This window comes from Ylistrum balloti, unplaced genomic scaffold, assembly GCF_031769215.1.
Source record: "Ylistrum balloti isolate Yb309-2 unplaced genomic scaffold, AGI_CSIRO_Ybal_v1 Utg369606, whole genome shotgun sequence".
Lineage (NCBI taxonomy): Eukaryota > Metazoa > Mollusca > Bivalvia > Pectinida > Pectinidae > Ylistrum > Ylistrum balloti.
Genome location: NW_026781884.1, coordinates 527,026 through 540,486, shown reverse-complemented (window position 1 = coordinate 540,486; position 13,461 = coordinate 527,026). Strand labels below are relative to the sequence as shown.

Below are 13,461 nucleotides of genomic sequence, written 5' to 3'. Positions count from 1 at the left end.
TATTTGTTCCAAGAAATATTGATAGATATGGATGGGCTTATTACCAGGAAAAAGTGAAGCTGTCTGTTATTGATACTAACCTATTTTTTTTTTACTTGCATGTGAACTAATAAAACCTAGATAGAATACTAGACTACTTTTTATCATGTCAGTTTTTTCTTCTGTTATTGAAGTATTATTTTATTGAATCTCCTTAAAACCTCCATTTTGATAAAATGTTTACTGATTGTTTGATGTATTTTTTATGATGAAGTCCTAGTCAGAAGTTTTTAATGGTGGTGTAGGGTGTTTGTTCACTGAATCATACTTACCATAAGCATTCTGCATTTGATGGCCAACATGTAACAAAATCAGAGGATGGGCTTATTACAGAACAATGAAAAAGCACTGCTTTATTGTTTTACTGAATAGTTCAATATATATGTGCTGACTCATTGCCAGTTATGGGATTATTGCTGAATGTTAACCATAAGACACATAGCATGCTACAAATAATGTAGATCAGTAAAACGTTTATCAGCTCAGTCCTCTGCTGTACTGGTGTTACAAACATTTGGCTGACTTTGACTATTATGTTAAGGATATGTTTATATGATGATGTAAATAAAATCTAACTTATAATTTTTTGTTTGTTTTTGTTTTTTTTTTTTTTTTTTGTGTTTTTTATTTATGATGGTGACAATTTTTTTTAATACTGAAATATTATAAATCTGATTGGTGCTGCAGCAAGGTTTGTGATGCAAGGGAAACTGCAAATATATGAATTTGTTCCATATCACAATTCTTTCTGAAGCATATTATGAAACAGTTTGCAAAATCAGTAATCTATATTCATGCTTCATGTCAAATGTGCAATGCACCAATACCATATGCTTTCTTACTACTAAGAAAATCAATTAATAAGTTATGTCATTACACAGCTCTCATACTAAAAGACAATAAGAAAGCATGTGACCTTGACACACGCATTGTATTTAATTATGTAATAGCTCATCCCAATAAGAATTTAGCAAGTTACCATGATGAATAATTACTCCTTACCGAAGACATAACTCTGAATGATGAAATGAAGCTCGGAAATAAATCTGACACCCTGGACTAAACCTGGATGTGTTTACCATGACACTTCTGTTGTCTCGTTGAGAGCTGTGTTATGGACATGGAAGCACACAGGCAGGCCAGTTGTTTCAGCATAAAGAAATGGCGTTGCTGCTGTGGAAACATTGGTTGTGAAGGATGGTTCTTTCGCTGTTCCCGAGAGAGCAGTTAGGTTGACATTTCAGATCTGACGTCTGAACCAAAGGGCTAATTTTTGTATGTTAAAATCTTCCAAAAATATGGCATTTGTAACTCAACAACATATTCTGAGTAAATTATTGGAGACAAAATATGGATGCACTAGTTTGGACCCCAAAGGCGCAAACGTAAGCCTCGTCAGTACTTGCCAAACGCATAAAGAGCTGGCATATTTTTTTTTAGAATGCCAATGGCTCACACAGTACATGCAAATGAGAAACCTTTCAGTGCCGAGTTTGGATGGAGGCAGTGTGTTTAAAAGTAAGTAATATTTGAAAAAAGAGTCTTTGAAACAAGAGAAAACAGTACAAACTGACTACCTACCCTCTTCACGAGACCTTTTTCTTTGCTAAAGAAAATATTCTCTCCTAAAAACAAACAGCCATGGCTCTAACATGGAAGTGCACAATGTATCGCTATTTTCTAGTGTCCCACTCTGAACTTGGATTCGTAAGTTCATTTCTGCCAAGAAATGTACATTGGGGAATTTTGATAAAAATAAAAGGTTCAGAAGTTTTAAAGGTTAATAGATAGGATGTAAACCCGTCTCTAGTTGTAGGAAGTCTGAAGATGATGGTACTAGGCTTTAAAATTCTGGAGGTCCATCTTCGTTGTAGTGGTAATTCTAGAAAAAACACTCTCTGAAACGTCTACCAATGAACAGCACAATTAAGCAATTCATGAAATTATATTTCATGAAGTTCGAGTCAGAGATAGTATGTCATAATCACGCTCTTTTCATCTCTTCGGGTAGTGGAGTTTCATTCTTTTTGTCTGTCTGGAAAGTTCCTTAGTAGCTCGCAACGAAGGGTGCCTAAATAGCATTGGTTGTCGACGTGCTGTTAAAACAAACTATTAAAGATATGCAGAATACGTCATTTTAATGTAAACTTAGCGAAAAAAGCATCTTTCTATTGCCTTAAATCATGCGACAAGTGAAGAAGGCGCTATGTTGCTTTCGCTAACTACCAGAATGGCGCTTTGAAGTCCCGAAGAGCGCAAGTGCTTCCAGATTAGCTTCCGAATAGCTGGAATTTAACTTCTGTTCTACTAAAACGTAAACTCTACTTATTATGTTTGTATGAGTTAAAGAATTAAAATTTTACTATTTGATTTGCCAAGAATGTTTCCTCTCCTCTGGAGTGAGATGACCATATGGGATGGTTAACAATGGAATTGTTTTGGGATGGAAACCAGAAGACGGTGTCACATTCACGGAAATTGATGCGGGTTTGAAGCTAAATACTTTCAACAAGAAGTTACCGTTTTAGAGAATATCTACTATTTTAGAAACTGAGATTTGAATGTATAAAACCAGTTTTTGTGCAACATATCCGTATCTTCCGTCCCCTTATCCAGTTTCGTGCTTACTTGTCAAAGCGCAAGTTACATCATGGTGCGGCGTCCGGCACCCATCAAACCATCATCAACAACTTCTTCTTAATAACAAAGATGTCCACTGTAATGATTTTCACGTGTGGCATGATACCAAAGATTTCAATTTTAAACAAGTTCTTTTTTTTACTATTAGGCCAGTAGCATACTGGGATAAAGGAATACCAAGTTTGTTAGAATTAATTACGCTGATCTAGTTTCAAGGTCAAATGGGCTTGAAATACATTATTTTTATACCACTTCTCGACAAACTGAATTATTAACTGTCATTGATTAATATTAAAACTATTAGAATTATTAAAACTAATTATACATGAAATTCCATTACCTTTCTTTATGATAAAAAACATATACACACATGATTCGTCAATTTATCCAATCACTTTCTCTTCCAACTGAAACTATGGGAAAATGTTACAGAATGCTATTGTTTGAGATATTAATCTGCATCTTCCATGCGATTTTACTTTGTGTGACATACATATTTTCCATGAAGAGTTGTCGGCCTTGCTCTAACTCTTCGCAGTTGCGATTCCCAGAAAAAGAAAGTAAGCAGACGGGAAGAAAAATACACGGAACGTTTAAACTTCCTTGAAGTAATTGGCATAGGTTGGTATAGAATACACGATAGTAAAAATACGTGAGTTTTTCACAAGGATATACTTCAGAACTGCAAAAGGGACAGTCGCGCTCATGTAGTCGTTTCTTTCTTCCTCGGCACGAGGTTGTTCGTTGATGAAATGAAATATGTCGACTTATTTCTCTACAGAAAACACAATTAATTGAATATTTCACGCAAATTAACACATCTTTCTAATATTTATATTGAAATTCATTGTTGAACTGTTCTCTTTCATTTTATGGTTCCCGGTCTAGTTGAACAGCTGCACACGTGCTGTACTGGCACATGCTGAAGGATGTTTTAAACCAGCTGCAAAGATGTGATATTTTCTATAATTATATATAACAGATTCCAAACTCTGCAGTTCTATCACAATAACACATGTCATAATTGTTCTCTATATGGAAATGTATTTATTATCAAGTGCACACTGAGACTTGTGTGTTGTGATGTTCTGTAATGGGAAAGAATAATGAAAAACACCATGCCTCAATGGGTTCGAAGTGAAAACCCTTCAATATCTAGCTGGACACTCTACTGCTTGACAACAGCATCTACCCTTGGGGTGGTCAAAACATCAAAATTGTAATAGGAAGGAGTAATGAAAAATGACACTTCTTTTGCAAGCTCATGCTATTAAGGTGACCTATACTTTCAACATATACAAAAATACATTTGATTTGGATTTGGCTTGTTGAGACAGGGTTCAGTAACTGTTTGCTGAAGTCAACAAACAGACCCAGATAGATAATTAATTCAGATTCTGCTGTGTACATTACATTGACCATTTTGTTTACTTTGAGCATTTACAATGCAGATGTCTACAACTAAATATAGAATGAAATTTTTATTGGGTAAAAACATCAATTAAAAAAGGGGAGAATTACCTATACAAGTATGTGACTTCACTCTAAAGGAAATCCAAAACAAGGACAAACTTGGTCATCTGGCAGATGGTTGAGTTGAAAATGTTTACAATCGATATATTTGATGAACTAGTTTTTTTGTTGATCAGTATAATGAAATTGTCCTTTCAACAACACTGTTAATGTTACCTTTATTTTGTATTTCTTAAAGTAACTCACAAATTTGATGCAAATCTGAGGCTCTGCATAAGTGCTATTTTCACTTTGTCAAGCCCCTTACTCTTTTGTTTTTTTTATAGTAAAATTTTTCTAGATGAATTCTTGCTATTTCACTAGCTATATATACAGGTAGACTGGAAGGAAATGACAAGCTAGCTGGCACTACTATTGTGACTATGAGGTGACCTGTACATGTAATATTAGAGACCTGGTCAGACCCTAGTAACATGTTAATAATGGCCTCATCTTAGCCCAGCCAGCACAAAATATAACAGAGAATTATAATATTGTCCACTCTACAACATGAAACCTAATTAGAGTCAAAATATTATTTTCTACATGGATTCTGTGTTGGTCCCAGCAACTGTGCTAACCTCAGATGCTCTATCGCTGAAATGGAACTAGTAATCAAATGATGATATTTATTTATAAGGAAAGGAGGCTGTGTTATACTATATCTTAAGGTCTTAAGTATCACCAGAAGCAAAACTCTAACTACATAGCAGTCATGTCCTAAATGTATTACAGACTTTTCACAGCTTAATTACTGATCTTAATTGGCAACATGTGAAGTAGGTACTTACAATTTTCATTTGAATCATTATTATATAAAAATAAAAAAGATGAAAGTGATTTTGAAATCAAATGGTAGTTGGTAAGTAAAAGGGCTTTTGTGTCATTCTGAATATAAGAACAGGATTGACCTGGTGATGTCACAGATGTGGGATAACCATATCCAGAGGATCACTGTTGAGCACATTTCAGATAAATCACAACATCTTGGAAACAGAGTTGTATGGTATCAACTATTTTGAATAGCTTGATATAGCAATACATTAAGGGTACACTTTAAGAGTGGACCAAATTAATAATGATTAAAAAAAAGGAACCCATGATGAAAAATTATGCAGAGTTAAGAAGCATCCTGGGTTAAGCAGATCTACAATAAAATATGTTATTGTATTTCAGAGTACAGCTAAGATAAATAATTTTGGTTGTGGAGGAGGACATCGAAGGAATTGTCAAGTGTTATACCTGAACATCAAAAGAAACGTAACGCTGTGCTGATTGTGCTGTAAGGCCTTGCACCAGGATGGATGATATAGCCAGTGTCAAGAGCATGCTGAGGGCCGTGCTGATGAGCTGTAAGGAAGGCGTGCCAGCTCATATCCTCCAGAGTATGTGTAAACATTGCTACTCAGTCAGTGGATAAGGTCTTTGTTAGACAGATATAAAATATTGTCATCAATCCAATACAGCTTTGAGGCACATTTTGTGTTAGGTGTTTCACTCCTGTGAATGTAATTTCTCTGAATTTGTAAACTCGTAATTTCCGCGTCACAATTACCTTTGCCATTCAGGAACATAACTCCATTTTATTCTTACTAAACCTGACATTTCTGATATGTGTTGTCCTCAAAACTTTCAATGTAGAAAATCTTTCTTGGAAAAAGGGTCCTCCCATGGGAACAACTTTTAAGTGCTAATGTACCTAATTAAAGGTCATTGATGCAGATAAACTTTAAGTGATGGTAGAATTTGCTCTATTTTATTGTATAATCATATTTTACTTTCCAGGAGATTATCGAGAAATGACTGGTGAACCTCTGCCCTTCAGGAAGCTTGGATATAGCAATCTTGACGATTTCATTTTCAGTATTCCAGATGTGGTTCATATACGCAAGTAAGTATAGTGTTATCAGAAACTGCAATGTATTCCAAAATCTACTCATAACAACTTTTTGTACTGAACTGATTTTGATGTTGAAAATTAATACCAAATTTTATGAGCTCACCTGCCTCATGCAGTGTCATCTGTCATCAGCGGTGATTTTGTGGGGAACAATTTGATAATTGTTCTACTAAACATTGTGTATTTAAAAAAAAAAATTAGCCCACCATCATCGCTCTACGTCCATGATCTGTAGTCTGTCCATTGTCCATCTGTTGATAATTTTAGTTATCACTATTTCTTGAGATGCACTGGATGGATCTTTGCTAACATTGCTATTTCTGCAAAGGAATGTTCAAATGTCTCATCGCTTATCATTAAGAGTGAAAACAGAGAAGAAAAGAGAAAAGAAGGGAAAATAAACAACTTTCAAAGAGCATATAAAGATCAAACAATGGTGGGCGCCAAGATCCCTCTGGGATCTCTTGTTTCTGTTATCAAGGAAACAAATAGTGAGAAATACAAAATTCACTGTTTGTTAGTTTATTCAGTTGGGACTTTATTAATTATTAGCAGCTGGTTGTGAAGGATAATGCCCCTCTTTGCTGATGTATGGATTTCACTATCATAAATTTGGAAACCATGGTTCTTTAATATAACAATGAAAAAATTATTGATCTTTGTCTTTGCCAAATTTTCTATTGAATCACAACTGGAATTTTTTTAATTTCTAGCTTCATGATAATGTATGTTGTACAATATTTATACTGAAAGTGGCTACATGAATATTTCTTTTTATATTTGATTTATTTAAGAAACAATCAAGGGGAGACAACTTATCATGCCAAGGCCAGCCAACAGACCGCTCACATTCAAAACATGGTGTCTAAACAGCGGAATGCAAAGAAAAAACGCAAACTCACAGTAAGTGATGTTTTAAGATAAATTCAAGAATCATTTTATGAAAAGTCACAAATTTTTGAAGTGTTTCTCACCAATACTTTTCTCAAATCCATCATAATAACTACTTGGGATTTATCTTTTTTGAACCAACCATAGTTTCTATTTTCCAAGAGAAGTCATTAAGAGTATGCTCAATGATAAATACAGTCACTGGAAAATCTTTGTTTTGTGTGTATGAATATTGTACTGTAAAAGTAATGTTACGATTTTCAAAATAACTAATTATGCTAAATCTTGTCTTGAAATTATTCTGAATATTTTCCATGATGGACAAGTTTACTAGGTAGCTTAATTGACCTAAAATCCTGAAATACTACATTAAATTTTGTGTTTTAGCCCTTGAAAAGAAAACCTGCCCCTCAGACCTCTGTGCCACGACCATTGTATCATGGAAATTCTCACCCTCCAAATCAGTATCGAAATACTCAATACCACTCACGGTCCAACAGTTATCCAAAGCCATCACATAGATCACCGCTCTACTCGCCACCGAATCAGTCCTACAGTGGTCTACAGGTGCGGCTGTCGGACACCCCAAACCAGACCAACAAACAACGCTCTGTCACTTTTGACAGGATTGGACACAAGACATTGAGCAAGGCTTTGAGTGAGGCTAATTCGGAAAGAAATGTAAATAGTTTATCGTTAACTGGTGTATATAATGTCTGGAATTTTCTACTAACTTAACATGTTTCTTGATATTTGGTTCCAGGGTCTCTGTCTAAGTCACTGTTACTATTAATAGAATATCATCTGTACTGAAGTGGTAGTGTTCATGTCATTGACCCCTTAATTACAGAGTTAATGTCTTTTATAAAAAAAGTTGTGTCTTGGGCATAAATTTTGCTTGCATTTAAACTATAATGATGAAACTTGGTTGATACATTGATCATGCTAAGACAATGCGCAGTGTACCAAATTCAGGGCTCTTGACATCTCTATTACAGAATGATTGCCCTTTTTTTAAAAATTTCTTCTCAGGAGCATAGCTTTACACTCAGGTAAGCTAGGATAATGAAAGCTGCTGTATGTCATACTAAAACAATGTGCTGTGTACCAAATCCAGGGCCTGCAACACCTTAATTCCAGAGTTATATTTGTCAAAATTTTGTGTCCAGAGCATTAATCTGCCTGCATTTAAACTAGGATATTGAAGCATGATGTAGATATCAGTCATAAAGAAGCAAGGTGCAGTTGAGCAGTCTGGCTCAATGACCCCGAAGTACAGATTTATTGTGTTGATTATTTACTATCCGAAAAACATGACCTCACACAATCTCAGTGCTACTCCAGTAAACTGTCCTGCCTTTTAATTATAATCTAATTATCAATTCAATCCTGTGGATGGTAACTTAAGCACAGCCTGATGTTCTTGGGTGGAATATATGTTTTACTGGAATAGTGTTTATCCTTAAACAAAACCTGGAGTCCCGGGATGGCATAGACTATTTACATTACTAAAAACATTTGCCTAACTTTGCCTTGTCATACTGTTATATTTCATAACAGAAGACCTCAGTAATTCATAACAAGTCTAAATACTTTATGAATATTTGATCCTCATACATCAGCATTACGTATCTTGTTTATAGGAAGAGCGATTGCCTTTTGGATCACGGTTTGATGTTCCCCCACGATTCCGGAAACTGCAGCGGGCAGAGACAAGTCGACCAGCATTACTAAGTAAGGTTGTTTTCCTATCTACAGTCTACAGGAGGTTTAGAATAGTGCCTCCGTTCGTCCATCCATCCGTAAACAATTTTTGTTATCACTATCTTGAGAAGTACTGAATGGATCTCTCTCAAATTTTATATTTAGGTTCCCCTTGGTTTCTAGTTTTGCCCATGTAATATTGGAACTGATTCGAAAAACAAAATGGCCAAAAGACAGCCATCATGGATTTTGATTTTGAAAGTTTGTTATTGCTATTTCTTGAGAAATATTTTATTGTTCTTTCTTAAATTTGATATGTAGGTTCCCCCTGGTCCCTAGTTGTGCCCCTTTGATTTTGGGGGGGGGTGTGATAAGAAAAACAAAATGGCTGACAGGCGGCCATCTTGGATTTTGACTTCAAAAGATTGTTATCGCTTTTTTTTGACAAGTTCTCATGGATCTTTCTTTGATTTCATATGTAGGTTCCCTTTGGTCCCTAGTTGTGCCTATTTGAGTTTAGGACTGATCAGAAAAACAAAATGGCCAACAGACAGCCATCTTGGATTTTGCCTAGTAAAGATTGTTATTGCTTTTTCTGAAGAAGTACTGAATGGTCATCTCTCAAATTTCATATGTATGATCCCTTAAAAAACAAAATGGCTTCCAGGTGGCCATTTTGGATTTGGAAGGTAATGATTTTCATTTATTTCTGCAAAGGAATGTTCAAATGTTTTATCATTAAGAGAGCAAAACAGAGAAGAGATGAGAAAAGAAGGGAAAAGATCCAACTTTCAAATAGCATATAAAGATCAAACAATGGTGGATGCCAAGATCCGTCTGGGATCTCTTGTCAATGTATGATGACAAAATATTTTTGTTTAATTTTATTTTGAACTATGTATACAAAGAAATATCTCTACAGGAATTTATACAGTTTTGGTAACCACTTATTACAGTGTGAGAGTAAGTATGTGATAGAGACATAATGGGCACAAGTATATATCACACAAGTCCGATACATTACGAGTGTCAATTATGTATCTGTTTTATCCAATGACCGCCAAGGTTTTCTCATCCACATGCCAAGGGGTGGAGCTAGAACTATTAGGAGCTGATTGGTGTCAAGTGTTAAGTCGATGTTTACTTATCTGTCTCGCCCACTTTGAAATGGGCACCACCTCCTTAATGAGATGTGTATCAATCAGAGGGACCCATGCGATATTTTAGATATCACATCTGTGATATTTAAAATATCGCATGATATGGGATTTATCACCAGAAAATGATCAAAGAAAAACCAAGGCATCATTGGATAATGATAGAATAAAGCACTTATCACAGTGACCCCAGGGATCATTCAAAGGAAAGAGACACCAATATATGGTTTCACTTAGAGCTACCACAATATTGGGTATAGATGGAGGATGGGTTCAATGTCTTTTGTTGCATATGAGAGAGAAAAAGTAATTATATTAAGGGTGTATTTACAAGTTAACCTTTCTGTAAGGCGACAAAAGTGAAAACACAGCAGCCAGTTATCAAAAAGTTGAATAGAAAATGGTTTAATTTCACAGTTTAGAGCATATTTCATTGTAGTATGTTCATGTATGATGATATTGGAAGAAGCTGTTTTCAGCACTCATTTGCCATGAAATATCAAACTAATTCATCTGCAGTGGAACAGGATTTGATTTCGTCTAATCCTTGCTTTCTTGTACAGAGACACCAGTGAAAAAGGCACCACCTCATCGCCTGGAGAAAACAGAATTTGACACAGGTTTGTGTTTTTATTGGCTTTAAGTTGAGGCATGGTCATGGTAGACCTATTATTCAGTACATAGACATAGATATCCTTGAAATGAAGCAAAGAATCATGCTAATGAAGTATGGCTTTCCTCCAATGTTAATTGTGATGATTTATTTTATTTTCCCTATTGTGAATTTTCCATTTCTGGAAAGCAATATTCCTGCATCACCAACCTATAGTGTTTACATGTCACAGCTGATTCAATTCAAGGGCTAGTTTCCATTATCTTGATTTTCCTGTAAAAAGTCATCAACTGACCGACAAACTCATAACACAAGGGTTCAAGTTTCTAGTAGCTTATCAAAAGCAAATTTTAATTTCGTTTATTGTCATTCCGTCAAATATGTGATGTATATGTGCATGGTCAGTAAGGGTATTGTAGGTGTGTGCGGGACGGAATGACTCGAGCATAAATGTATTTGAATGGAGTTGTTATTGCATGTTTCGTTGTTTGGATGAATAAACAATAAAAGGAGAAAGTAGAAATAAATCTATTTATTACTGCCATTTAAAAAAACAGATTAAACTATGCTGTTTGCTTGCTGTTGTAGCCCTACTTTGTTCAACCGTAATCAATGTTAGGAAACTGATATCGTCAACCTTATTTATACACTTTGTTTGAGTCGAACTTCAGATAAGTCGAAATATTTTCCACAATCCCTTGAATTTTGAGAGAACAAGTTTCAACTGCACTGTAAAATCATATTTTCATGGAGTTTAATATTCATGGACTTTGTCTTCTTGGATAATTATAACTCAATCAGTGTTCTATGACTCATTATGTAAGTTCATGGACATTTTATTTCAAATTAAGAATTCCTTTGAAATCAACAAAATGAATCACCCAAATGATTTCATAATTTGGCAGATATAGTTAGAAAAGACTGCTTGAGTTCCCTGAATATTCAAGGTATAGAAAAAAAAATTTTCTTGGTAGCAAGATCAGCTAGGGAATACATGGATGGAGTTTTAATCACAGTGAAATAAGAATAAAGACAGCTTATACAACTCATGTTAAACTGGTTTGTGTTTAACAGTGCTCAATGGACGCCAGTTCTACGAAAGGCTGGAGAAGTATGCCCTTCAAAACTTTGATGTAACCTCACTTGCAGTGGAATTTAACACCATACCAGTGAAGATTGGTGGTTCACAAGGCTATGTCAGCTCACTCACCTTCAGAGGCAAAGTTTATGGCAGTGAGGGTAAGTTTCTTTTGTTTGCAGTATACTGACTTTAATAGCAAGAATAAACATATACGAAAGTCAACAAATTTTGGTTCCTGTTATTATAACTTCTAGCTTTAAACCTTTGTATACAAAGAGGAAGTTAATCACAACATACTCACATTTAACTAATTAGTGGATGTTTAATCTGTCTACTAGATTAAAAGCCCACTCACTAGTAATATGTGAGTATTGTTATGATTACCTCTTAATGCGTACTGTTACGTCTTTATTTAATCACCGGGCATACCTTTAGCTATTCATACTTACAGGGCAGTACCCCACTCATTACTCACTTATTTACACCTGACGTTGGCTCTTTCCTTTTAAGGAACCAGTTGATGGCCCTATTGACCTTTCATGTGTTGACGGGCTGTTACGATTGTAATAATAATAATAAACTTTCCTTTTGAAGTGATGTTAGGGTGATAACAGTCAAGATTAAAGGGTCAAAGGTCACATTTGACTACTTCTTCAGATTTATATAATAATGATACCTAAATGCATGAAAGTAGGAGTATTCATGCCTAGCTTTACATCCAAAAGCAGACAGTTTCTTGTAGCCAAACTATGGATTGTTCCCTGAAGATGAACAAAATTAAGAGTACCTTCTTCAAAAGAATTAATTGTATGTAACTTTCAATTAACTAAGGTGCAGCATATTTTGAAATTAAGGTAGAAAAACACTGCATGTTTGATCAAGTACTCTGGCTTCAAAGGATCTTATAGATATTTTGTAGTGTAACATTGTACCATGAGCAGACAAAGTCTTTCAAGACAGTATTAAGCATATTCATGAATTGAAGTAATACATGTTTTTCTATATTGATTCATTAGTATTTTATTTATGCATTTCTTGCAGATGCCTTTGCAACCCCGGAGGAGGCAACTTATGCTGTGGCTAGGAAGGTGTGTTTAGACTTAGATACCAACAAAAGTAAGTCATTCTCTAATAACTTAGACAAAAGTAAAATAGCTTTTAGATTCAACACTTTAAGCGCTTACTGACATGTTTTTGTTAATTGATTTGATCAGTTGGACGAGGGATGTTCAGATTTGAAATATTACATTTAAAGTGCCAACGAATCAGCATACATGGACAAGCAACTTGTTTATAAAGATGTTATATCAAATTCTGGCACTTTGTTTTGATTGATTTAGGTAAAGTTGTCTGCAGCAGTGATTTGACACTTTTTGTTTGATTTGTAAGTGTCTGTTTGACTGTTACATGACATTTTGGGGATAGAGGAGATCAAGTGAGTTAAGATAACATAATGTTTCCAGTTACTCATTGTAAGTAGGTTTATTCACTATTTTTATTTGTAGAGAGGGATAGCAGTCCAACCGATCGTAGATCCGTTTCTGAGTCTGTCCTCAAGTCTCGTGTCAAAGAGGTAAGTGTCTTCATAACAAAGCCTTAAGACAGGCCATGATGTGGTACATAACCTGAAAATGATTATGACATGCAGCTTAGAAATATTACAGAAATTGCATATGGTAAAAAATATGTCCTTATTTCTTACCCTGTCAAGTGTTCCTGCCTCATACTGCCACAGAATTAGAACCACTATTACCTTGGCTTATGCTATGATGTGGCAATCATTGTCCTTCAATCTGCCCATCAACCTTTTGTTGGTCCATTGTTAACTTTAAATGACAAATAATTACACTGCATACTGGTACAGCAGTAATTAGTCTACATACTGATACAGCAGTAATTAGTCTACATACTGATACAGCAGTAA

The 13,461-nt window shown here is 35.0% G+C and overlaps 1 protein-coding gene across 1 annotated transcript in view; it reads left to right on the top strand.

Moving 5' to 3' along the window:
- Nucleotides 1-3,233: 3,233 nt before the first annotated feature.
- LOC132546518 (tudor domain-containing protein 7B-like) overlaps nucleotides 3,234-13,461 on the top strand; it is a 49,698-nt gene continuing 39,470 nt past the window's right edge. The window contains exons 1-10 of the mRNA XM_060210239.1: nucleotides 3,234-3,300; nucleotides 5,368-5,576; nucleotides 5,977-6,082; nucleotides 6,886-6,994; nucleotides 7,370-7,663; nucleotides 8,626-8,716; nucleotides 10,407-10,463; nucleotides 11,531-11,695; nucleotides 12,579-12,653; nucleotides 13,043-13,110. Coding sequence (XP_060066222.1) covers nucleotides 5,492-5,576; nucleotides 5,977-6,082; nucleotides 6,886-6,994; nucleotides 7,370-7,663; nucleotides 8,626-8,716; nucleotides 10,407-10,463; nucleotides 11,531-11,695; nucleotides 12,579-12,653; nucleotides 13,043-13,110 — 1,050 coding nt within the window. The 5' untranslated portion in view covers nucleotides 3,234-3,300; nucleotides 5,368-5,491. The remainder of the gene's footprint in view (nucleotides 3,301-5,367; nucleotides 5,577-5,976; nucleotides 6,083-6,885; nucleotides 6,995-7,369; nucleotides 7,664-8,625; nucleotides 8,717-10,406; nucleotides 10,464-11,530; nucleotides 11,696-12,578; nucleotides 12,654-13,042; nucleotides 13,111-13,461) is intronic.